The sequence below is a fragment of the Hippocampus bargibanti genome, linkage group LG14 (genome assembly GCF_051943395.1).
Source record: "Hippocampus bargibanti isolate YZ-2025 linkage group LG14, ASM5194339v1, whole genome shotgun sequence".
Taxonomy (NCBI): Eukaryota; Metazoa; Chordata; class Actinopteri; order Syngnathiformes; family Syngnathidae; genus Hippocampus; species Hippocampus bargibanti.
In genome coordinates, this window is record NC_142747.1 from 19,651,989 (window position 1) to 19,675,896 (window position 23,908).

The following is a 23,908-nucleotide window of genomic DNA, read 5'->3' on the forward strand; positions in this document are numbered from 1 at the left end:
GTCCCCTCGCGCCGTCACTTCCGCGTTTAGTCGTGAGGAAAGGCGGTCGGCGTAGCGGTTTGACCATTTCACCTCCACGCTGGTGTTTGCCAACCGAGTGATTGGTGTTGACAAAGTCTACCTGGCGTGTATACGACATAACAACAAAGCTGATAGCTTTATCCGCCGCGCCATCACTCAGCCGCCATAAAAGTGGCTGCGAGCAGGCCCTATTGTGTCCACTCGTGTCCGAACACGAGAGAAAACAAACTGTTTGCCTTGCCTTTGCTCTTTTACCTTTTTTTGATAAACCACTTGCTCCGATGTCTATTTGCTTTCTTTTCTTGTTGTTGGACTGAGCGATATACAGGGATACCTCGCTTTACGAACCCCTTGGCTAACAAACTTTTCGGTTTACGAACGTTAAATTTATGAAAACGGTACCTTGGCATACAAACTATTTTCCGGGATACACACGGAGCTGCCACAATGAATGATGTGTCCTTGGCGAACGAGCCCGTTCTCCTAACAAGAAAATGGCAGCTGGCTTGTTTTGGTCCTCTATTCCCCGCCCCCAGTCGTCGGTTAAAGCCACGTGATTGGTCAAGAACGTAGCAGTCAGGGGGTGGGGTTAAACATTAAAGAGACAGGCAGACAACAGAGAGAGACTGAGAAAATGGATAGAAAACAGAGAAATTTGGACTTGTTTCAACTTTGATAGCTCAAAGGCTGAGTGTAGACTGCAAGGTTAAAATTCACATCAATCAGGCTCCACAAATAACCTGCACAAGCCATCTGTACAATTGATGCAAAACGCTATCAACCCAGCTAAACAGAACACAATTGATGAGGAACTGGGTAAAATTATCACAGAGAAAGCACCTACAAGGGATCATTCCTCAAGATGATGAAAGACGAACGCTACGGCCCTCATCAAGTGTTTAATGCTGATGAAAGCGGCCACTCCATTCCATCAAGCCATCAACGACCATCACAAAGGTCAATAAAATGACTTTATTATACTGTAATAATAATAATAATAATAATACATTTAATTTACAAGCGCCTTTCTGAACACTCAAGGACACTTTACAACAAAGACAACACACAAAACAGTAAAATCATGCATAAAGCAATAAATAATAAAACAGCATAATAAATTAGACCATGTAAGCAAGTTTAAAGAGGTGGGTTTTCAGGTGAGATTTGAAAGTAGGAAGGGAGTCAATGTTGCGGATGTTGGGTGGAAGTGAGTTCCAGAGTTTAGGAGCGTACAGTTTATTTCTTTACTTATAATACCATAACACATTTATTATACATAAAATAAGGTATATTTTGTGTCGTTTTAAGGCTTAGAAAATTAGAAAGTGGAAAAGTATGTTTTATGGGAACCTGGGAACGGATTATTCTCATTTTAATGGTTTCCTATGGGAAATAAATTTTTGGGATACACACTTTTCGCCTTGCACACTCTGTCTGGGAACCAATTAAGATCGTAAGCCAAGGTATCACTGTAGTCACATTTTCTGGTTCTGGTGTTCTGGTGGTCCAGTATGGGCCCCTGGTAGCAAGCACCCCCCTCTCAAGCCATTCCCGACTACATAACCGAATGACTACAATGTTCATTGGAAAATCCCTTTTCTGAAATTTGGCAGTGTGAAAGCCACCTACTGGTGAAATCGATACCCGAATGACTGTCCAGCCTAAGGTTATCGCAGTCGCCGGGCTCACCTGACCAGGCGTTGACCTCCACGCCAGGCCTGGCTCTCAGCTGGCCGCTTACAAGGTGTCCTGCTGGCGTCCCTCTAACGGCATCAGCTGTTTTTCAGTGTCGGGCCAGAATGTCCCGGTGGGGTGTCTCATTGCGTTGCTGGGGCACGGCCTATATTATGCATGCTTAATGGACAATTAAAATCCCTTTGCTACGACATCTCCCAGGCCTTTGATAAGGCGCTGCTTGGACTATGCCCCTTTCTCAATGGGGGTCTCCATTGTCTGTTGTATTAGAAGACTGCACTGACTGCAAACTAGGTTCATTTATCTCCGCTAGTCCCTCAAGGAGTGGGTGAGGTGTGGATGAGGGGGGGGGGGGTTACATTTTACACCCCCTCAACCCCGCCCCGCTTTTACCTTTATAGGCAACAGAGTTGCAGACTTGGAGCAGCAGGAGCTGTCCGCTGTGGTATTGGCTCTTTTTGGGCCAGACAGGACTGATGAGCTTCTAGAAAAGGGTGGGAGATGCGAATGCACCCCCCCCCCCACGCCACCCCATCCCCGTCACTCTATCCTTCCTTCTTCGCACCTTCACTTACACCAGAGTTCAACAATGGGTCAGATTTAAAGGACCGCCGTCACAATTTTTTTGTTCCCTAACTGACATCAGAAAAACTTTTTTTTAGCAGCTAAAATACCCAAAACAGGCAGGCTGATATTTTTAGTCAATTGCAAAACGCCAATAAAAATGACTTAAAGTGTCCTAAAACTGCCACAAAATGAGCTCGGAATTGGTGAGATTCAGAAAGTCCCGCCCCCTTGTTCGTGACGTCTCTATTGGTCACACACTGCCTTGCTCCAGAATCAAAACAATGGCTTCAGAGAGTTCAGATTCGGAGAAGATGCTTTCTTGTTACTCATCCCGATATGACTATGATTCAAATAGTTCTGAAGAGGAAAGCATAAATCTTTGCAATCCATTAAAGAAGTTCTTCCGGATCAATTCGAGCCGTCTGGACTCCAATGTAGCGTCCAGCTTGTGCGCCATCTTGTGCATTTTCTGGGCGCTACATTGGAGTCTTGACGTCTCGAATTGATATGGAAGGACTTCTTTAATCGATTGCAAACATTTATGCTTTCCTCTTCAGAACTATTTGAATCATTATCATAACTGGATAAGTAACAAAAAAAAAACATCTTCTCCGAAGCCAAACTCTCTGAAGCCATTGTTTTGATTCTGGAGCAAGGCAGTTTGTGAAGGAGTATCCTGGCGTGATGTCACAAAAAAGGGGGCGGGACTTTGTGAATCTCGCCAGTTTCTAGCTCATTTTGTGGCAGTTTTGAGACACTTTAAGTCATTTTTATTGGTGTTTTGCATTTGACTAAAAATATCAGCCTGTGTGTTTTGGGTATTTTAGATGCTATAAAACGTTTTTCTGATTTCAGTTCGGAAACCAAAAAATGGTGTCGGTTGTCCTTTAAGCTTCAAAAGACCAAATCAAAAGACATTTAACTGTGATTCATTGCCCCCCTCCCCCGAGCACCCGTCCTCCAGTTTGTCCGACTTCATATTGTCTGCTCGGACATACAGAAGGCCCCCACAACTCTTGACCGGGCCTTGTAAACATGACGGCGGGACAATAAAGCACTCCATTGGACCGCTGACCCCGCTCGGCACACAATGGAAGGGCACTCATAAAAGGGCAGTTATCTGGACCTCTTAAAGTATTAGGATGCCATTCCGGACCCGCTTTGTTCAGGACCGGTCGTAACTCCAAGTGCAACTTGACGGACACATTCTACAAATACACTTGACAGGTTTCAATCAGGAGTTGTTTTTTAATATCTGCGATAGCTTTTTTTACAGAGCAAAATCATGTGCATGTAATTCTTATCTGTGGCAGCAAATAGCTACAGACGCTCCCCTACTTACGAACATTCGAGTTACGAACAACGGTACTCCCCGAAAATTTTTGTCGTATTGTCTCCAGTTGTACATGTGCATATCTTTACAGAGCATATATTTTAAAGGTTAATTTTAGATTCTCCCCTACTTACGAACATTCGAATTACAAACAACGGGACACACGAACATTTTTGTAGTAACATTGTAGTATTCTCTCCTGTTTTACATGGACATATCTTTATAGAGCATATATTTTATATATTTTTTTATTTTTCTTAAACATACTTTTACATTAGAGTACATTCGAGGGACAATTCATATTATAGACTTTGGAGAGAAAGTCACAGAGACCAGACTGAGATGGTTTGGACATGTCCAGAGGAGAGAGAGTGACTATATCGGGAGAAGGATGCTGAGCCTTGAACTGCCAGGCAGGAGACCGAGAGGAAGACCCAAGAGGAGGTTTATAGATGTGGTCAAAGAGGACGTGAAGGTAGCTGGTGTGACAGAAGAGGATGCACAAAACCGGGTTAGATGGAGGACACTGATTCCCCGTGGCGACCCTTGAAGGGAAAAGCCGAAAGGAAAAGAAGAAGAAGAAGAAACATACTTTTATATAAACCTTGAACATGCTTATATAAGCCTTAAACATACATTCCATACAAAATATAGTACTGAAGCAACTTACGAACAAATTCACCTTACGAACGACCGTATCTTGTTTTGTAAGTTGGGGAGCGTCTGTATTCAAACTGTATTCAGACATATTTTTCCTTTTGACCATTGCTGGCTCACTTTAAAAGTACATACTGTTGGTTGATTGAAAAACTGACACAGTGGGAATTCAGGTTATACAGTACCGTATTTTCCGGTGTATAAGGTGCATCGAAAACCCTTGATTTTCTTCAAACAATACCCTGCGCCTTATACGCAGGTGTGCCTTATATATGAAGTACAGTAAAGTCTCGTTATATTGATATTGAAGGGAGTCCGAAAAAATATCGATATAACCGGGACTATCGATATATCCGACCCTGTTTGCATGTAATTTTCTCAGTGCGTGCATAGAAATAGTATCGATATAACCGGGACTATCGATATATCCGATATCGATATAACGAGACTTTACTGTAATATTATGCCACAACAGTTCTCGCAACTACCGTCAGCAGCAACACCGACTCCATTTCACCCCAGTAGAAGAAGTAGTGCATAAACCCAGCCTCTACTGTAATACCTTACAATGTGGTGTTCCTTATACTGTATATCGAAAACGTTCATATATTTATATATTATATTTGAAAACCTTTTTTTTTTCATTCATTGAAGGTGCGCCTTGTAGTCCAGTGCACCTGATGCCTGGACGATAAGTACCTGGAGGTACCTTTCCACAGGTTGATTACAGATCTTTTGACACAAATTTAACCAAGCAATGGTGAACTATCCAATACTTTGTAATACCCAAATTTGCAAGAACCCTACAACCAACATGAGAACCTTGTCGTATCAAAGGCCATGCACCAAACCCCAGGTTGCACTCATCGTGTCCACTCTGCATATGACAGACCTCCTGGGTCTACGTAGGACGTACCGTGTCCTCTTGTTTTGTCAGCGCAGTACCGAGTCTTTTCTTTTCTCAATGCAGCCTTGTCCTCCAGCTAGCCTGAGGTGGCCCACATATGCTGTTCCCGTAACGTCCCCACCCCATGAACTACCTTTGTGCTTACATGGCGCTGACTCATTTCAATGTGATCGCCTGATACAAAAACTTTCCAAATCCCCGTTTTGCGGTGTTTGGTTGGTTGCTAAGTTGAGACTAAATGAAGTGAAGTAACCATATTTGTGGAGATTCACACCTTACCGTGAACCCCTCCTCCCCCTCAAAAACAAGACAGATGACCTAATTAACCTCAGTCAACACAATTAGCAGTCAGTGCACCGTTGGGCAAATAGTGTAACAGGACATGGAGGGTGCACGTTCTATGCACATGGTCCCTAAAACGCATGATTGTATATCATGTACCTGAACTACAAAATCACAAACTAAGCATGTATCAAAATCAGAGATGGTATAATTATTCACACCGTCTACTTAATTAACTCATTCACTGCCAGACATGCAAAAATGTGTCCACTCCAGTGCCAGGGTTTTTGTCATTGTCACTCGAGTTCCAGGACCCAAAAATCTTGAGTTTTAGGACTACATAAACATTCAGTACAGTCTTAGAAATGTTACACTCTCTGCTTTCATCAGAAAAAAATAGTTAATTCCTAAATGATATGGGTCTGGAGGTATCTGATCTTGAAATGAGGGTGACTGTCCAAAATACAATGATACATATTGGTTTATATAGCGCTTGAAAAACAGCTGAAGCTGGAATCAAGCGCTAACATGGAAAGAAGGGAAATGCTACCCCCTTGTGGAAAAGAAAAAACATTGCCAGAGGCCATGGCCAGTGCTTTATCGGCACCCAAGCATGAAAAAACAAAACCCAAACAAATTCAGGAATGGCGCTCTCGGTCATATTTTCAAATCCCAAATGGCAGTGAATTCAGGTTAAATTCCGGTTCATATTAACACGTTCACGTCCCGGTCGTCAAGTACCTAGCATATCGAATGGCGGTGAAAGAGTTAAATGGAAGTAGAGAGTTGTGTGAGCGCAAACTGACAATTTAAATCAAGGAGGGTAGTAGCTCTACCTCCTCCTCAAGCTAAAAACTGGTGATTAATGTCACTCTCAAAACGTTCTCTTAAAGGACAACCGACAGCATTTTTTTTGTTTCCTAACTGACATCAGAAAAACGTTTTATAGCATCTAAAATACCCAAAACACGCAGTCTGATATTTTTAGTCAAATGCAAAACACCAATCAAAATGACTTCAAGTGTCCCAAAACTGCCACAAAATGAGCTCGGAACTGGGCAGATTCAGAAAGTCCCGCCCCCTTGTTCGTGACGTCCCTATTGGTCACACACTGCCTTGCTCCAGAATCAAAACAATGGCTTCAGAGAGTTCAGATTCGGAGAAGATGCTTTCTTGTTACTCATCCAGTTATGAATATGATTCAAAAAGTTCTGAAGAGGAAAGCATACATGTTTGCAATCGATTAAAGAAGTCCTTCCGTATCAATTCTAGCCGTCTGGACTGCAATGTAGCGCCCGGAAAATGCACAAGATGGCACACAAGCTCCGTTGGAAATGGTCTGATTTGTTCGCTGGGAATTTGTATCAACTTGCGCCTTCTTTATGCGTGTTACCGCAATTGTCTGTGACACGCAACGATTCACCATCACGTTATTGATGTAGTTTTCCTTCTAATTCCGCAATCAATCAGACAAAAAAAGTACAAAAAAAGTATTATGTCACTTTGTCGGTCAGGGGCGTTCCCTCCGTGACGTCACTTAGGGCATCGTCATCAACTGGAAAACAAGACTGAATATTCAGCGTGAGTCTTAAAACGTAAAATATAGCTATATGTGGTGGAATATTTGTCAAATGCACTCAGTAGAAGTCATTTGAAGTGATTTTAATAATTATGGACGCAACTTGGCGTCGGTTGTCCTTTAAATCAGCTAGTCTACAAACTTCAGTGTGTATATGTGTGCATTTGGTAGGTAAGTAATTTGGGTGTTACGCTGTCACACCTGGGTCATGGACAGAGAGGAAGATGGGAAATCTAAAGTGCAAACATTGTCTGTGTGTGTGGTGGTGGTATAAGAATGTGTTTGACATTGCTTGTAATTGTGTAATGTTGACTCTGTTGATATCACAACGGGGGCCTTGCATCGGCAAACAGTCAACTGTCAGTCCGTGTTGTCATCTAACATTCCACCACTTTAGCTTAGCTGAGCTAGTTTAGCTCATGGCGGTTTTGGAAGAGGGCTTCTCGTTATAGTGTATGGCCTTGGCCCAACAAGGTAGATAGCAGAATGGGGCCAGTGCGTTTGTTTGCTCTGTCAGGCTCTGAGGTAAAGAAGGAGGGCTAGTGGGCTAGCCACCATAGTCTAATGTTGTTATGCTAACACATGAAACACAACGTTTTCAAAAGTGACTTTATAATCCAGCTACTCTGACTAAATTAATCAAAATTAACTTTCTCCTTAAATTGATTCTAAAAAAATCGTAGCATGGACGCTACTTCGCCTGAACATTGTTTTGCTGGTCTATGATTTTTTTTTAATTGAATGTTTAGAAGCATTCCAATCCAAACAATTTAATATATGATGTAGATTAGCATTGACAACATATAAAATAGCTAGCCAACCCTAAACATACAGTATTTGTTTCACTTTCTCCTTAAATCTACTCTAAACAAAATGGCAGCATGGATGCTACTACGCCTGAACATTGTTTTGCTAGTGCTATATTTTTTAGAATTGAATGTTTAGAAGAATTCTAAACTATTAATATATAATTCAGATTAGCATTGACAACATATAAATTAGCTAGCAACCCTAAACATACAGTATTTGAAATTGAATGTTTAGAAGAATTCTAAACAATTAATACATGAAGTAGATTAGCATAGACACCATATAAGCTAGCTAGCCAACCCTAAACATCCAGTATTTGTTCTTTGTTGTACAATAGGCTCCGACAAACTTACTGTTTTTGTGTACAGACACTCCCACACTTAGGAATATTCGAGTTACAAACAACGTTACACGAACCTTTTTGTTGTAACATGTAGTCTTATTTCCAGTTGTACATGTACATATCTTTATCGAGAATATATTTTATTAAATGTTTATTTTTCAGTACAAATCAATAAAGGGTACTTATACAAGCCTTAAACATACTTATACAGTGAGACCTCAACTTACGAACTTAATTGGTTCCCAGACAGAGTGTGTAAGGTGAAAAGTGTGTATCTCAAAAAATAAAATCCCATAGGAAACCATTAAAATGGGAATAATCCGTTCCCGGGTTTCCATAAAATATACTTTTCAACTAAATAAGCCTTAAAACTACACACAACATACCTTATTTTATGTATAATAAATGTGCTATTGTATTGTAATGAAAGAAATACACTGCATTGTATCATAAAGTCACTTTATTTACATCATTTATGGCTTGATGGAATGGCGCTGGAGGTCGAAGGTCAAAGGGAATTGCTCTTTGGAAAGAGGCGCATTACATGAGGACCGTAATTAAAGAAATAAACTGTGCTGTAAAATAAAGTTTTATTTACCTTTTTGATGGTCGTTGTGGCTTATGGAAGGAGAGTCACCTTCCATAAGGAGTGTTGGTAACTTAACCGCTGGTGCTGTTCGGTCGTGTGCTTCCGCCGAAGATCACTCCGCCAGCCGTGGTGGGTGTGTATTATGAAAATAGTGCTTATTATAAGGTTTATTTTTTCATAAATTTGACGTTTGTAAGACAAAAAGTTTGTAAGATAAGGTGTTTGTAAGTTGAGGTCTCACTGTATAAGCCTTAAAAATACATTCCATACAAAATATAGCACAGAAGCAACTTACGAACAAATTCAACATACGACCATTCGGGACGTATCTCGTTTGTAAGTTGAGGAGTGTTTATATTCATTTTTTTTTTCCAAACAAAATATGTGTAAGAACGTTTCCCATTGTTTGGGAGAATGGTCAAGTAAACATACTGTTAGGTATGTTTTATTTTCTGTGTGTATTTCAGTGCGCTACAGCCAGGGACCCGGCGAGGTGACGTCGTCCACTACCATTAGCCACCATGCTAGCAGCGGCATGGCTACCAGCCAGTCGGTGCTCCAGCAGGTGTCACCAGGAGGACTGGACCCCAGCCACAGTCTGCTGTCACCCGATACCAAGATGGTGAGTGAACGCACCTGGGTGGTGGAACCCACCCCCTACACCGCCAGTCCCTCAGATAAGATAAGAACCGCTCAATGTTTTAGCACAATTAGCACATTATGCCGCCTTGTTGATATGAACAAAGAAACTTTCTGTCCTCATCGATTAAACGCCATGCCGACAAATAGATGACGCATACTTTTATTTTATTTCTTTCTTTTTTTTTCTCGACTGTGCCCTGTTCAAATATTTGGTTTGTCACAAGGGAATATTAAAAAAAGATGCTGCTTTTAGCAATATAAGTGGAAATTTGTGATATTAGAAGGGGTAGCAAAAGGATGTTTGATTGATGATGGAAAAAAATAATTTATAATATAATAATAATAAAAAAAACTACTACTATTACTACTACTATTACTATTACTACTACTACTAATGCTAATACTAATACTAATAATACTAATACTAATACTAATACTAATACTAATACTAATACTACTAATACAGCGAATAATACAGCGAATAATACTGCTACTAATACTACTAATACTACGACTAATACTACGACTAATACTAATACGAATACTAATACTAATACTAATAGTAATACGTTTCATTTATAAGCGCCTTTCAAAACTCTCAAGTACACTTTACAGTCACATGATACATTTCTGTGGGTGAGCAGTGGCAGCCACAAGCGCCAGCTTTCACTCAAACCGGAAGTAACACAAATCGATAGAAAGATAGCTAGCCAGCTAGTAAATAGCTAATAGATAGCCAGCTGATAGATAGATAGATAGATAGATAGATAGATAGATAGATAGATAGATAGATAGATAGATAGATAGATAGATAGATAGATAGATAGATAGATAGATAGATAGATAGATAGATAGATAGATAGATAGATAGATAGCTAATACTGTACATAAAATGAATTATTATTACTCATTTACTGCTTTTATGCATTGATAGGTGCTTCTCTAGTGCCCTAAAAAATCACCATAGATGTTTTTCAAGTCGCTTTTGTTCCTTATCGCTGTTTGATTTCGCGTGTGCGGTCATGCGTGTGTGTGTGTGTGTATATGTGTGTTTGTGTGTGTGATTTTGTGCGATGTTGTTGTCTAAGCATACATGCACACCCTTTTATGAAAGAATTTCAACTAAGTCAACACGTACACTCACGCGACATGACCAAATATATTTTCAAATATACTTTTCATGTGATATCTTCCTCTTTTAACATGTTGTTCTTCCTTTTTTTTCGGCTTTTCAGTGCAAGAAATTGTCATTAAATTGGTCCAAGTAATAATCATGGCATGCTTGCGGTTCTTAGATTTCAGGTTCGGGCGGCGGCCTCCCTCCGGTGAGCACGCTGACCAACATCCACAGTTCGCATCACAGCCATCAGCAAACGCAAAACCTCATCATGCCGCTTTCTGGAGTCATGGCCATCGCGCAAAGTACGTACTTAAACACTATCCCCGTGTTTGAATACACAGACCCAATTTCAAACTCGAAACTTTGTTTAAAACTCAAAACCCGACTTTGAAACCGAAACCCTGGCTTTGAATGTCTAACCATGACCTGAGACCCTATCCAATGCATTTTACAAAGATTCCACCGCATATAGCTATATTTTAGGTTTTAAGACTGGCGCTGAATATGCAGGAAGTCTTGTTTTCGAGTTGATGACTATGCCCTAAGTGACGTCACAGAGGGAACGCCCCTGAGCGAGAAAGCGACACACAATGCATTTTGGGTACTTTTTTTCGTCTGAAAACATAGTGTTGATTGCGAAATTAGAAGGAAAACTACATAAATAATGCGATGGTGACTTATTGTGTGTTGCACCAAGACTACTATTTGATACTAGTTGACACAAATTCCCAGCAGACAAATCAGCCCATTTCCAACAGAGCTTGTGCGCCATCTTGTGCATTTTCTGGCCGCTACATTGGAGACCAGACGGCTCGAATTGATACGGAAGGACTTCTTTTAATCGATACCAAACATGTATGCTTTCCTCTTCAGAACTATTTCAATCATATTCATAACTGGATGCGTAGCAAGAAAGCATCTTCTCCGAATTTGAACTCTCTGAAGCCATTGTTTTGATTCTGGAGCGAGGCAGTTTGTGTAGGCGTGACATCCTGGCGTGATGTCACAAACAAGGGGGCGGGACTTTCTGAATCGCTCCAGTTCCGAGCTCATTTTATGGCAGTTTTGGGACACTTTTAAGTCATTTTTATTGGTGTTTTGCATTTGACTAAAAATATCAGCCTGCGTGTTTTGAGTATTTTAGATGCTATAAAACGTTTTTCTGATGTCCATTAAGAAACAAAAAAAAATGGTGTCGGTTGTCCTTTAAAACCTTTATTTAAAAACCCGAGTCCACATTGGAAGCTTTAACATTGGAGTCCTGGTTTGTCAGAGTTCGTTCAAGTTCATCAGTGTTGACTAAACGGTTGCCAGGTGTTCGTCAGACGTTCACCTGCTTTTTTCTCGTCGCAAGGGAATCAGTTTTTTTTTTTGAGTGGCAAATTGGCTTATCCCATTCACACTCGCTCACCGTCACTTGCGATACTATTTTGAAATCCTGAACCAAACTGAAAACCCTATTTTGAAAGTCTTTGTGTGCGTTTGTTTGCAACCCGAACAAAACAAAACCATAACCCACCAATCGCAGCGCTTGAAATCATGACTCTTTCACCCTAACCTTGGTTTGAAATCCTCAGCCTGACAGCCCTTGTCACTTTGAAGCCCTAACCGTCGGCGCTCTTTGACGTTCAGGTTTGAACACGTCACAATCTCAGTCGGTGCCGGTGATCAACAGCGTAGCAGGTAGCCTGGCGGCCCTGCAGCCCGTGCAGTTCTCGCAGCAGCTTCACAGTCCTCACCAGCAGAGCCTCATGCAGCAGTCGCCCAATCACATGAGTCAGCAGCCATTCATGGCCGCCGTCACACACTCGCACAGTCAGTAGCAACCTTTCTCTTTGTATGTGTGTGTGTGTGTGTGTGTGTGTGTGTGTGTGTGTGTGTGTGTGTGTGTGTGTGTGTGTGTGTGTGTGTGTGTGTGTGTGTGTGTGGCTAATGAGATGACAAAGTTCATACCACAAAAAGTAAAATATTACATATTTTAACCAAATTCACTACAGGGGTGAGGACTTTATTAGTCTCACAGTGGAGAAATTTACATTATATATATATATATCTATCCTAGGACCTTACAAATCTGTTCAAACAGGAATGTGTGTATGCGTGTGTATCCAAGGACCTCACAAAGATGGTCAAACAGGAATGTGTGTAGATATATATATAATATTATATATAACCGTCGGCGTAAATATATATATATAGTATAATATATAGTAGTAACATTTTGCTTATATATAATATATATATATATATTTATATATATACACACAGAAAATTACATGCAAACAGGATCGGATATATCGATAGTCCCGGTTATATCGATATTTTTTCGGACTCCCTTGAGTATCGATATAACGAGACTTTACTGTATATATATATATATATATATATATATATATATATATATATATATATATATATATATATATATATATATATATATATATATATATATAATATTTGCATCGGCCTAAAAAAATCTCATCTACTCTCAGCACTGTAAAAATGTATTTTATTTACATGAGTGCAAATGCTGAAGTAAGACGAGTTATTAATGATGGGAAAAAAACATGTACTTTGTCGACTTGGCATATCAAGTTTACTGATTGGTTAGCGCCACTTCCTATCTTATCTACACTTTTTTTCCACCGATTGTAAACAAACATTCTGCTTTTTTTTAGTCTCATTCATTCTAAATGGAAGCATTAATTTTTTTTTTTTTTTTTTTTTTTGCATCTCTCTGCAGTGTACCCTCACAAACAGGAGCCGCCGCAATATTCGCACCCGTCACGCTTCCCGTCGGCTATGGTGGTGACAGACGCCAACACCATCGGTACACTCGGCTCCATGACGCCTAGCAAGACGGTCAGTGCCCACACAAAAAAAAGTGAAGAAAAAAAAGCGTTATGTGTGCATCCTCTTCATTTCCTCTCAAGTCACTATTCACGTGCATGTCGCTATCATTTTGCTTAACAATATCAGACAAAAAATAATAAAATAAAATCTATAAATCAGCATAATAACATACTAACACGCCAACAGTTTATGCAATGCACCTCTGCAATTTGAGGTGGACAAGCTAACCAGTCAACCACCCTTAAAAAAATACATTTTTTTCAAATCATATACAATTGAAAATTAGTATCATATTAGTATAAATAGTATATATATAGTAGTAAATATATATATATGTAGTATAATATATAGTAGTAATATATAGTAGTAAAGTATCATATTAATGTGATTTAAAATTGTCTTATTTTGAAATGTGTTTGGAATTTCATCCATGTAGGTTTATTATGTTTTTTTTGTGGGGGGGACACTAGTTAATTTACAATCATGTATCATGTTTATAAAATATCTAAAAATATGTCTTTCAATAAGTGGTTAAATGTTTTTTGGTCATTTTTTTTTAGCAATATTTTGCCCATATCCTCTTATTTACATGCATTTATTGTTTTACATTTCCCTACTTTTCTAACCATCACAAATTTAAATATAGTGCATACATTGACAGTTTTTCATTATTATTTTTTTGACTTATTAGTCTGTTTTCTTTCTTTTTTTTTCCTGGCTCAACATTTTCCTGAGTTTCTCACGCTTCTTAGTGCACGCTTAACGCACAAACAGACTCATAAACACACCGAAATTATTTTCCAATGATGGCGTGTTGACTTGTTGACTTCCTGTCACACATTAGGATGCTCCGGTAAACAAGATGGTGCAACTCGGGGGTCTCTCCTGGGTAAATACTTTGTTCTATTAGTCCAGTCAAGCTACACACACACACACACACACGCACACACACACACAAACATACTCCTCCGTCTTTCCATTTCCTCTCCAATCTGCGTCTCGTTCCTTGGAGCTGAACGCACGTTGATTGATGGCGGGAGGAAATGAGGCTCTTAATCCAACGTCTCGATCTTGGTGTCATGCTACAGTAGATAGAAAGGAGCAAAATGGAGGGTTAGCATATATATATATGTATAGATATACATATGTGTGTGTACAGTGAGACCTCAACTTACGAACTTAATTGGTTCCCAGACAGAGTGTGTAAGGCGAAAAGTGTGTATCTCAAAAAAAAAATTCCCATAGGAAACCATTAAAATGGGAATAATCCGTTCCCGGGTTTCCATAAAATATACTTTTCAACTAAATAAACCTTAAAACTACACACAACATACCTTTTTCTATGTATAATAAATGTGCTGTTGTATTGTAATGAAAGAAATACACTGCATTGTATCATAAAGTGACTTTATTTACATTTGAGATGGTCATTTATGGCTTGATGGAATGGCGTTGGAGGTTGAAGGTCAAAGGGAATTGCTGTTTGGAAAGAGAGGCCTGTAATTCAAGAAATAAACTGTGCTGTCAAATAAAGTTTTATTTACCTTTTTGATGGTCGTTGATGGCTTATGGAAAGAGAGTCACCTTCCATAAGCACTGTTGGTAACTTAACCTCTGGTGCTGTTCGGTCGTGTGCTTCCGCCGAAGATCACTCCGCCAGCAGTGGTGGGTGTGTATTATGAAAATAGTGCTTATTATAAGGTTTAATTTTCATAAATTTGATGTTTGTAAGACAAAAAGTTTGTAAGTTGAGGTCTCACTGTATATATATGTATATATGTGTATATATATGTATATATGTGTATATATATGTATATGTGATTCATTTTAACATCAATTGGCTTGTAGGCCCAACCATGTATTTCTTTATCATGGTTCTCTTTATTCGGACTCACCTCCTTCTCACCGCCCCCTTTTTTTTAACAAAACTACCTGTTTACCTACAAGGCCTCCATTTCCCCCCCCCCCCCCCCCGATGCTGAACACTCACCTTGTTATCAGCTGTTTACACCCCGAACCAGATCCAAATAAATTCCACAAACAAGTTTCATCTATTTGGTCAGGTGTGTGATAAAAGTACACACACCGTGTAATCGAGTAGAGGTATTGATGTTGGGGTTAAAAAAAATACAAAGTTTCACTTTACAAGAAGAGGAAATGTGATCATGATGGAAGGGCGTCATCGGGCAGTTAGATGGGGGGGGGGGGGGCACCCTGAACCGGTTGCCAGTCAATCGTAGAAACAAACAACCATTCGCGCTGACATTCACACATAGGCACCATTGCTATCCATTTACTATCTATTAGCTATATGGCTAGCTAACTAGCTTGCTATGTAGCTGGCTATTTATTAACTATATGGCGATCTAGCTAGTTATCTAACTGTCTAGTTTGCTATCTATTAGCTATCTGTTAGCTAGTTTTCTATCTATATGAGTTACTTGTGGGTTGAGTGAACGCTAGCGGATGTGGCTGCCGCTGCTCACCCGCAGAAAAACGTATCCTGTGACTGTAAAGTAACCTTGAGAGTTTTGAAAGGCGCTTATAAATCAAATTTATTATTATTGATTATTATTCAAATTTATTTGAAAGATGCGGGAGAGGGCACAGTGATTGACTGGTTAGCAGGTGTGTTGACTTGCTAGCAGATCCATATGTGTATCCATGAAAAAAAGTGGGATCCCTTTTATGCCCCCGAGCCTCATTTTGCAAAACGTTGTGTGACTATTTGCCTAAAGTCTGCTGTTTTTTCTTCCACAGTGTCCTCTTCAAGCGTGGTGAGAGCGTGTACACCTGACTTCCTCGCTACCCGGCAACGCCAGTGCATTTTTTCCTCTTCTTTTTTTTGTTTTTTGTTTTCCACCTTTCCCCACTAGCCCGTCACTATGGTGACGGGTGACTATTTGAGGGGTGGGGGATGGGGTATGCCAAGAGGGGTGATGACCACACGGCAGCCACATCTGAACGGACCAAAGTACCTGACAGGCAAAGATCGGGGCTTCAATACCCCCGTCGCATTATCAAGCAGGACATCTGATTGGTTCGTGCAGTGTAAACCTTTTCATTGTGACGTCACGCGTTTGTCTGGGTGGCACAAATGGAACTTTTCAACAAATTCTGTCATGTTTTTTTTGAACGAGGCAGAGGAATATGAATTTTAAAAAAAGAGACTAAATAACTCAAATTAAGATTTGGGACTCCTCAAATGATGTAACATATCAGCCAAAAAGAAGATTTTTATCTCATATTGTTCGTGTTCGTGACATAAAATGAAACTAGACTACGGTTATAAATAAAGCATTTTTTATTTTAAACAAAACTATTTTATATTTGCGCACTTCTGGGTGACACTAAAGAAATCTAAAGTAGCAAGCTAACAGATTAGCTGACAAAAAAAGTACAATACAACACAATACATCCTAATTCACATAGCGCTTTCACAACAGCTGCACCTGTAACGACGCACTTCACATAATAGTCAACATAAAGCAAAATAATAAACACAACAGGAACATAAAAACATTGACAGTTGTTTGAGTACATATATTTATCACAATTGTAGTTCACTCATTCACTGCCAGATGCGCGAAAATGTGTCCACTCCAGTGCCAGGGTTATTGTCATCGTCATTGGAATTCTAGGGCCCACAGAATAATAATAATGATAATAATAATAATAATAATAATAATAATAATAATAATACATTTGATTTCTAAGCGCCTTTCAAAACTCTCAAGGTCACAGGACAAGTTTTTTAGTGGGTGAGCAGCGGCAGCCACATGCACCAGCGTTCACTCAACCCGAAAATAACTCAGATAGAGAGCTAGCTAGCGAGCGACCTGATAACTCAAACAGATAGAAAGATAGCGAGTTAGCTAGCTAAAATTCAAATAGATAGAAAGCCAGATAGCTAGCTAATAACTCAAATAGATAGAAAGCTATCTAGTGAGCTAGCTAATAACTCAAATAGATAGAAAGATATCTAGCAAACTAATAACTCAAATAGATAGAAAGCTAGCTAGCTAGCTAATAACTCAAATAGACAGAACTCTAGCTAGCTAGCTAGCTAATAACTCAAATAGACAGAAAGCTAGCTAGCTAATAACTCAAATAGATAGAAATCTAGGTAGCCAATAACTCAAATAGATAGAAAGCTAGGTACCTAATAACTCAAATAGATACAAAGCTAGCTAGCGACCTAATAACTCAAATAGGTAGAAAAATAGCTAGTTAACTAGCTAATAACTCAAATAGATAGAAAGCCAGCTAGCTAATAACTCAAATAGATAGAAAGCTAGGTAGCTAATAACTCAAATAGATGAAAGCTAGCTAGCTAGCTAGCTAATAATTCAAACAGCTAGAAAGCTAGCTAGCTAATAACCCAAATATATAGAAAACTAGCTCGCTAATAACTCGAATAAATAGAAAGCTACCTAGCTAATAACTAAAATATATAGAAAGCTAGGTAGCTAATAACTCAAATAGATAGAAAGCTAGCTAGCGACCTAATAACTCAAATAGGTAGAAAAATAGATAGTTAACTAGCTAATAACTCAAATAGATAGAAAGCCAGCTAGCTAGTAACTCAAATAGATAGAAAGCTAGCTAGCAAGCTAATAACTCAAAAAGATTGAAACCTAGCTAGCTAATAACTCAAATAGATAGAAAGCTAGCTAGCTAACGAGCTAAAAACTCAAAAAGATAGAAAGCCACATAAATAAAGTTACATCGAGCGGCACAACCATAACAGATTTGACTTGAGGTCAGCGGTCGTCAGCCGTTTTCTGCCACCCGTACGTAACCTGCCGTCTGCTGTTTACAAACATTTGAAAAAGGTTCATTCACTTTGCCAAGCCCACCTTTTTTGTTTGTTTTCTTTTTTTTACTCCGATTGATCATATGAGAGAAAACAAATCACGCCTTCGCACTGCATGACAATCTTGATGCTTGTTGACCTGGCGGATGAACGCCGACACAAAGTCTTCCTGTTTGGCACTCGTATGTGTGTATATATACTGTGATTTTTATTTTATTTTATTTTATTTTTTTGCCTGTTTTATTGACAATCTTCAGAGGACTATGCAAAGATTCAGCGCAGGAAGATGAGAAAATGTGTGTGTGTGTGTGTGTTTGTATGAATAGTCTTGTGAGGACCACTGACATTTTATACCATACGTGGTGAGGACATTTTTGACAAGTGAGGACCTTTTGGCCGGTCCTCACAAGTTTTTCATTTTAAAGGCTTTTCGAGGGTCTATATATGCATCTGTTAAAGTTTCAGAGAGGTCCTCACAAATTCACCCAAAATGATTTTTTTTGGTGTGTATTTTCATTTCACTTGGATACACACACTTTTTACTCACTTTGTGTGTTAATGTGTGTGTGTGTGCGTGGTTAATGAAAGGAGAAAGTTCATACCACAAAAAGTCAAACGATATTTTAACCAAATTCACCACAGGGGTGAGGACTTTGAATGTAGCCATTCAGACACCTCGCTCCTGCTGTTATTTCAGTTTCAAGCCCACTTTTTTATTTCTTTGTTTTTAAAGAAATTGAAGTGGGAAATGTAATGTTCAAATGTAACATTAGTTCATCTCTAAACTTATCAGCAACGGTGGTCCGCACTCCTTATCTGGAGTTATCCGGACCTCACAAAACCATTGAGACGGGAATGTGTGTGTGTGTGTTTGTGTGTATAACGCTGCCTGCAGGAAAAAAAAGGCCAAAGTAAATGAATTTTCTCCTCATCATCCATCTTTTGATATGAATATTGTTGATGAGAAACTTGGACCGCCCCGCCCTGTTTGAGAAGCGACCGCTCCTTTCAGGTTGTCAACTCAATAGAAACCAATGAAGGGGGGCAAGGAGAGCCAAGGAAGGGTAGGGGCTTCCGACACCCAACAGTATTAGACATTCCCATGGAAACATTAGGTCATGATGTTGGTAGCGCTTTGACGCTTTTGACTGTTATGAGGTGCATGTGCTTACTGCCGTCCAATCCAGGGGGCGCTCATTCATACCCACATTGTGTGAGTGTGCGTATGTGTGTGTGAGAGTGATTTCTTCTGTTCTTAATGTATTATTTTTGTATAAAATGGAAATCAATCTTAAATCATTATTTATACGTGCTGAGGAAAATGTTGATATTTTGAGTAAAGGTTTTTCAAAGTCAATCTGAAACTGCTGTTTGTTATTTTGTTGACAGTGCTTTTGAAATTACAATTTGTATATATATATATATATTATATATATATATATATATATATATATATATATATATATATATATATATATATATATATATATATATATATATATATATATATACGTTACATTTCATTTCTAAGCGCCTTTCAAACCTCTCAAGGTCACTTTACAGTCACAGGATACGTTTTTCTGTGGGTGAGCAGCGGCAGCCACATGCGCCAGCGTTCACTCAACCTGGAATAACTCAAATAAATAGAAAGTTAGCTAGCTAGCTAATAGATAACTAATAGCTAGCTAGATAGCGAGCTAGATAGATAGCTAATACGTATCAAATAGCTAGCTAGCAAGGTAGCTCAATATATCATAGTAATGGAGTAATTCTACTTTGTTACTACTCACTATTCGAAAGCTATTAGCTAGCTAGCTAGCTTGCCAGATGATTTTCTCTCTCCTCTTCTGTCAGTCACCCCAAAAAGATAATTTAGATGAGACATGGCGACCAAGTTGTGTTCTCGCATCCCCGTGTTGACCTGCAGCCTGGCCGGCATCCCACTGAGGGCAGTCTTGTAATCCCCTGATGTCGCTCAATTTGCTTTTCAATGAGCCCTTTGATTTTCACACCCGGGAAGCTAACAAAGATCTGAGCAGGGATCTTCTTTTTTTGTGACCTTTTTCTTCTGTTAGCCACAAAAGGGATCTTGAGCGCATCTGTTTGTGCGGGTGCTGGAAAGCTCTCGACGATCACAGCGAATGCAGCCTGAATACCAACCAAGATCTCAACTTTGTCTTAATAATAATAATAATAATAATAATAATAATAATAATAATAATAATACATTTCATTTCTAAGCGCCTTTCAAACTTCTCAATGTCACTTTACAGTCACAGGATACGTTTTTTTTCTGTGGGTGAGCAGCTTTAGCCACACGCACCAGCGTTCACTCAACCTGGAATAACTCAAAATAGATAGAAAGTTAGCTATCTGGCTAATGGATAACTAATAACTAGCTAGCTAGATAGATAGATAGCTAATAGATAACATATTGATAGCTAGTTAGGTAGCCAGCTAGATAGCTAGTTAGGAAATAGATATCAAATAGATATGTAGCAAGGTAGCCAGCTAGATAGCAAGCTAGATAGCGAGATTAGCTAGCCAATAAATAACTAATAGACAGCCAGCTAGAGAGCTAGCCAGCTGGCTAATAGATAGCCAGCTAGATAGCCAACCAGAAAGGAAGGTAGATAGATAGATAGATAGATAGATAGATAGATAGATAGATAGATAGATAGATAGATAGATAGATAGATAGATAGATAGATAGATAGATAGATAGATAGATAGATAGATAGATAGATAGATAGATATAGATAGATAGATATAAGTAGATATGTAGATATATGTAGTTTGATGGATAGATAGGTAGCTAACTACATAGCTACCTAGCTATCTACATATCTACCTAGCTATCGAGATGGATAGATTTAGAGAGAGCGAGAGAGAGAGAGTTAGCTAAATAGCTAGCTGGATGGATAGATGGATCCTCAAAATCTTTGTAGGTGACGCCACAAATTGTTGCCGTAGCGACTGCCCTCATCTCCATGACTGTGCACGCGTCATCACGAAGCAGCACAATCCCAACAAGAAAAGAGGAGGCGTGATGACGGAAGAGCTCTGTGTCGCGTGCAAGTGTGATACCGTCAAAAGATGAGTTTCGGGGTCGCAGCGGTGAACAATTAGCCTCTTGACCTCTGACCCCTGCTGGGCCGCCTCCTCCGTCAGGGCCTTTGGGGCCCAGCTGGAGTTGATGTCGCTTCCTTTCTTGTGACATCGCTAAACACGCCGCCGCGGATCCACCACTTTCTGTCTCGTTGTGGGCGCCACCGTCAGTGTCATCATGAGGTCAACTGAAGTTTTGCACACACACACACACACACACACACACACACACACACACACACACACACACACACACACACACACACACACATGCGCATACACTGTATATACATACAGTAAATATATATATATATATATATATATATATAAATAAATAATAATAGTTTGATTTCCAAGCGCCTTTCAAAACTCTCAAGGTCACTTTACAGTCACAGGATCGCCACACGCGCCAGCTAGCTAGATAGCAAATAACTCGCTAGCTAGGTAGATAGCTAATAGATAGCAACACGAGCCAGCGTTGACTCAACCCGGAATAACTCAAACAGATAGAAAGTTAGCTAGCTAATAGATAACTAATAGATAGCAAATATCTAGCCAGCTAGCTAGGTAGATAGCTAACAGATAGCAACACGAGCCAGCATTTAATCAACCCGGAATAACTCAGATAGAATAGATCGAAAGCGAGCTGCCTAGCTAATAGACAGCTAGCTAGCTAGATTTAATACTCACCATTAATATGAATGGTTTTCTGTTCGTCATTATTGGTATATATATATAATAGACAGCCAACAAGCCTATATATAAATATATATATATATATATATATATATATATATAGTTTGCTTTGTTTTTTTCGTTTAAGCTAACTAGTTAGAATCTAGGATACTATACACAACTGTATAGCATCCATCTCGCTAGCTAGCTAGCAAGCCAGCTATAAATATCAGATTATATATAGCTAGGTAGATAGCTAATAGGTACCTAGCTAGCTTTGTTAATTGTTTAAGCTAGCTAGCTAGGTATCTCTATGTCTATATATACAGTACCTGTATAGCTATCCATCTCGCTAGCTAGCTAATAAGCCAGTACCATACAAGAACAAAACAAAAATGTCTTCTATTGTGATGTAAGGTGTCAGATTGCTCACACGTTTGGAAGTGGATGTTTGACAGATTGATGTCGTCATGCTGATGCTGTCGTAGCTTTGTCATGATTTACGGCACATTGGTTAATGTTCACCTTTCTCGGCCCACCACCATTCACCGGGACGGGGGGGTATCAGGGTTTGAGGGTTGGGGGTGGTAAACCGGGAGGGGGGCCTTCTCAGATCTGATCCCAGACTTGTCAAAGGCCTTCTGGCATAGGAGGAGGAGAAGACAGCTCCAGTTCGAGTGATGGAGCCTCATTGGGCTTCTAATGAAGCGCAATTAGAGGTGTGAACACATGCAAACAACATCTGTAAAGAGATGCCATCTCATCACTAATGGGTGACATCGTTAATCACCCTAGCATGACTAATAATGGATATTTAGCTATTGACATTCAAAAGGGGAGAAGATATGGTGTGCCTCCATGCCGTGGGAGCTCCAGACAAAGTGCCCAGGCATGTGAACATCGTTGCCCAGGCTAAGAGAGGCCCAAGCTGGGACACTTGTGCTCATTCTCACCCCTTAAAGGACAGCCGACGTTGCCTTTTTTGTTTCCTAACTGACATCAGAAAAACGTTTTATAGCATCTAAAATAGCCAAAACACGCAGTTTGATATTTTTAGTCAAATGCAAAACACCAATAAAAATGAATTAAAGTGTCCTAAAACTGCCACAAAATGAGCTCGGAATTGGTGAGATTCAGAAAGTCCCGCCCCCTTGTTCGTGACGTCACTATTGGTCACACACTGCCTTGCTCCAGAATCAAAACAATGGCTTCAGATTGTTCAGATTCGGAGAATATGCTTTCTTGTTACTCATCCAGTTATGAATATGATTCAAATAGTTCTGAAGAGGAAAGCATACATGTTTGCAATCAATTAAATAATTTATTCTGTGCCATTTTGAGGCAACATTGGGGCGAAATGAATCACCAAATAAGAGGCAGAAAATGGCCAGCGTTCACTCAACCCGGAATAACTCAAATAGATTGAAAGCTAGCTAGATAGCTAATAGATACCTATCTAAATATTTAATAGATAGCTAGCTAGCTAAATAGCTAATAGATAGATAGCTAGATAGCCAGATAGTTAGCTGAATAGCTAATATATAGCTAGCTAGATAGCAAGCTAGCCAGATAGATAGCTAATAGACATCAAATAGATAGCAAAAAGATAGCTAGGTAGCAAGCTAGGTAGCCAGCCAGATAGCCAGCCAGATAATCAGCCAGATAGCTAGCTAATAGACAGCAAATAGATAGCAAATAGATAGCCAGCTAGGTGGCAAGCTAGGTAGCCAGCCAGATAGCTAGCTAATAGAAAGCAAATAGACAGCAAATAGATAGATGGATAATGGATTTATAATTTTTAAATCAGTCAACTGTAAGAAATAAATAAATAAAAAAGCGCTGACACAGACGTATTTATCAAACATGACAATTTGACAGTTTTTATTCAGCACATCTTTTAGCAAGGATCAT

At 39.4% G+C, this 23,908-nt stretch overlaps 1 protein-coding gene across 2 annotated transcripts in view; it reads left to right on the forward strand.

Annotated features, from left to right (window-relative positions):
* Nucleotides 1-19,578, forward strand: part of hnf1ba (HNF1 homeobox Ba) — a 28,482-nt gene extending 8,904 nt beyond the window's left edge. Inside the window, exons 5-10 of one of the 2 annotated variants that reach the window (XM_089013391.1) lie at nt 9,251-9,405; nt 10,721-10,847; nt 12,178-12,360; nt 13,289-13,407; nt 14,243-14,287; nt 16,159-19,578. In XM_089013391.1, the coding sequence (XP_088869517.1) occupies nt 9,251-9,405; nt 10,721-10,847; nt 12,178-12,360; nt 13,289-13,407; nt 14,243-14,287; nt 16,159-16,179 (650 nt within the window). In that variant the 3' untranslated portion in view covers nt 16,180-19,578. The remainder of the gene's footprint in view (nt 1-9,250; nt 9,406-10,720; nt 10,848-12,177; nt 12,361-13,288; nt 13,408-14,242; nt 14,288-16,158) is intronic. The other variant, XM_089013393.1, reaches the window with a different exon arrangement.
* Nucleotides 19,579-23,908: the final 4,330 nt, after the last annotated feature.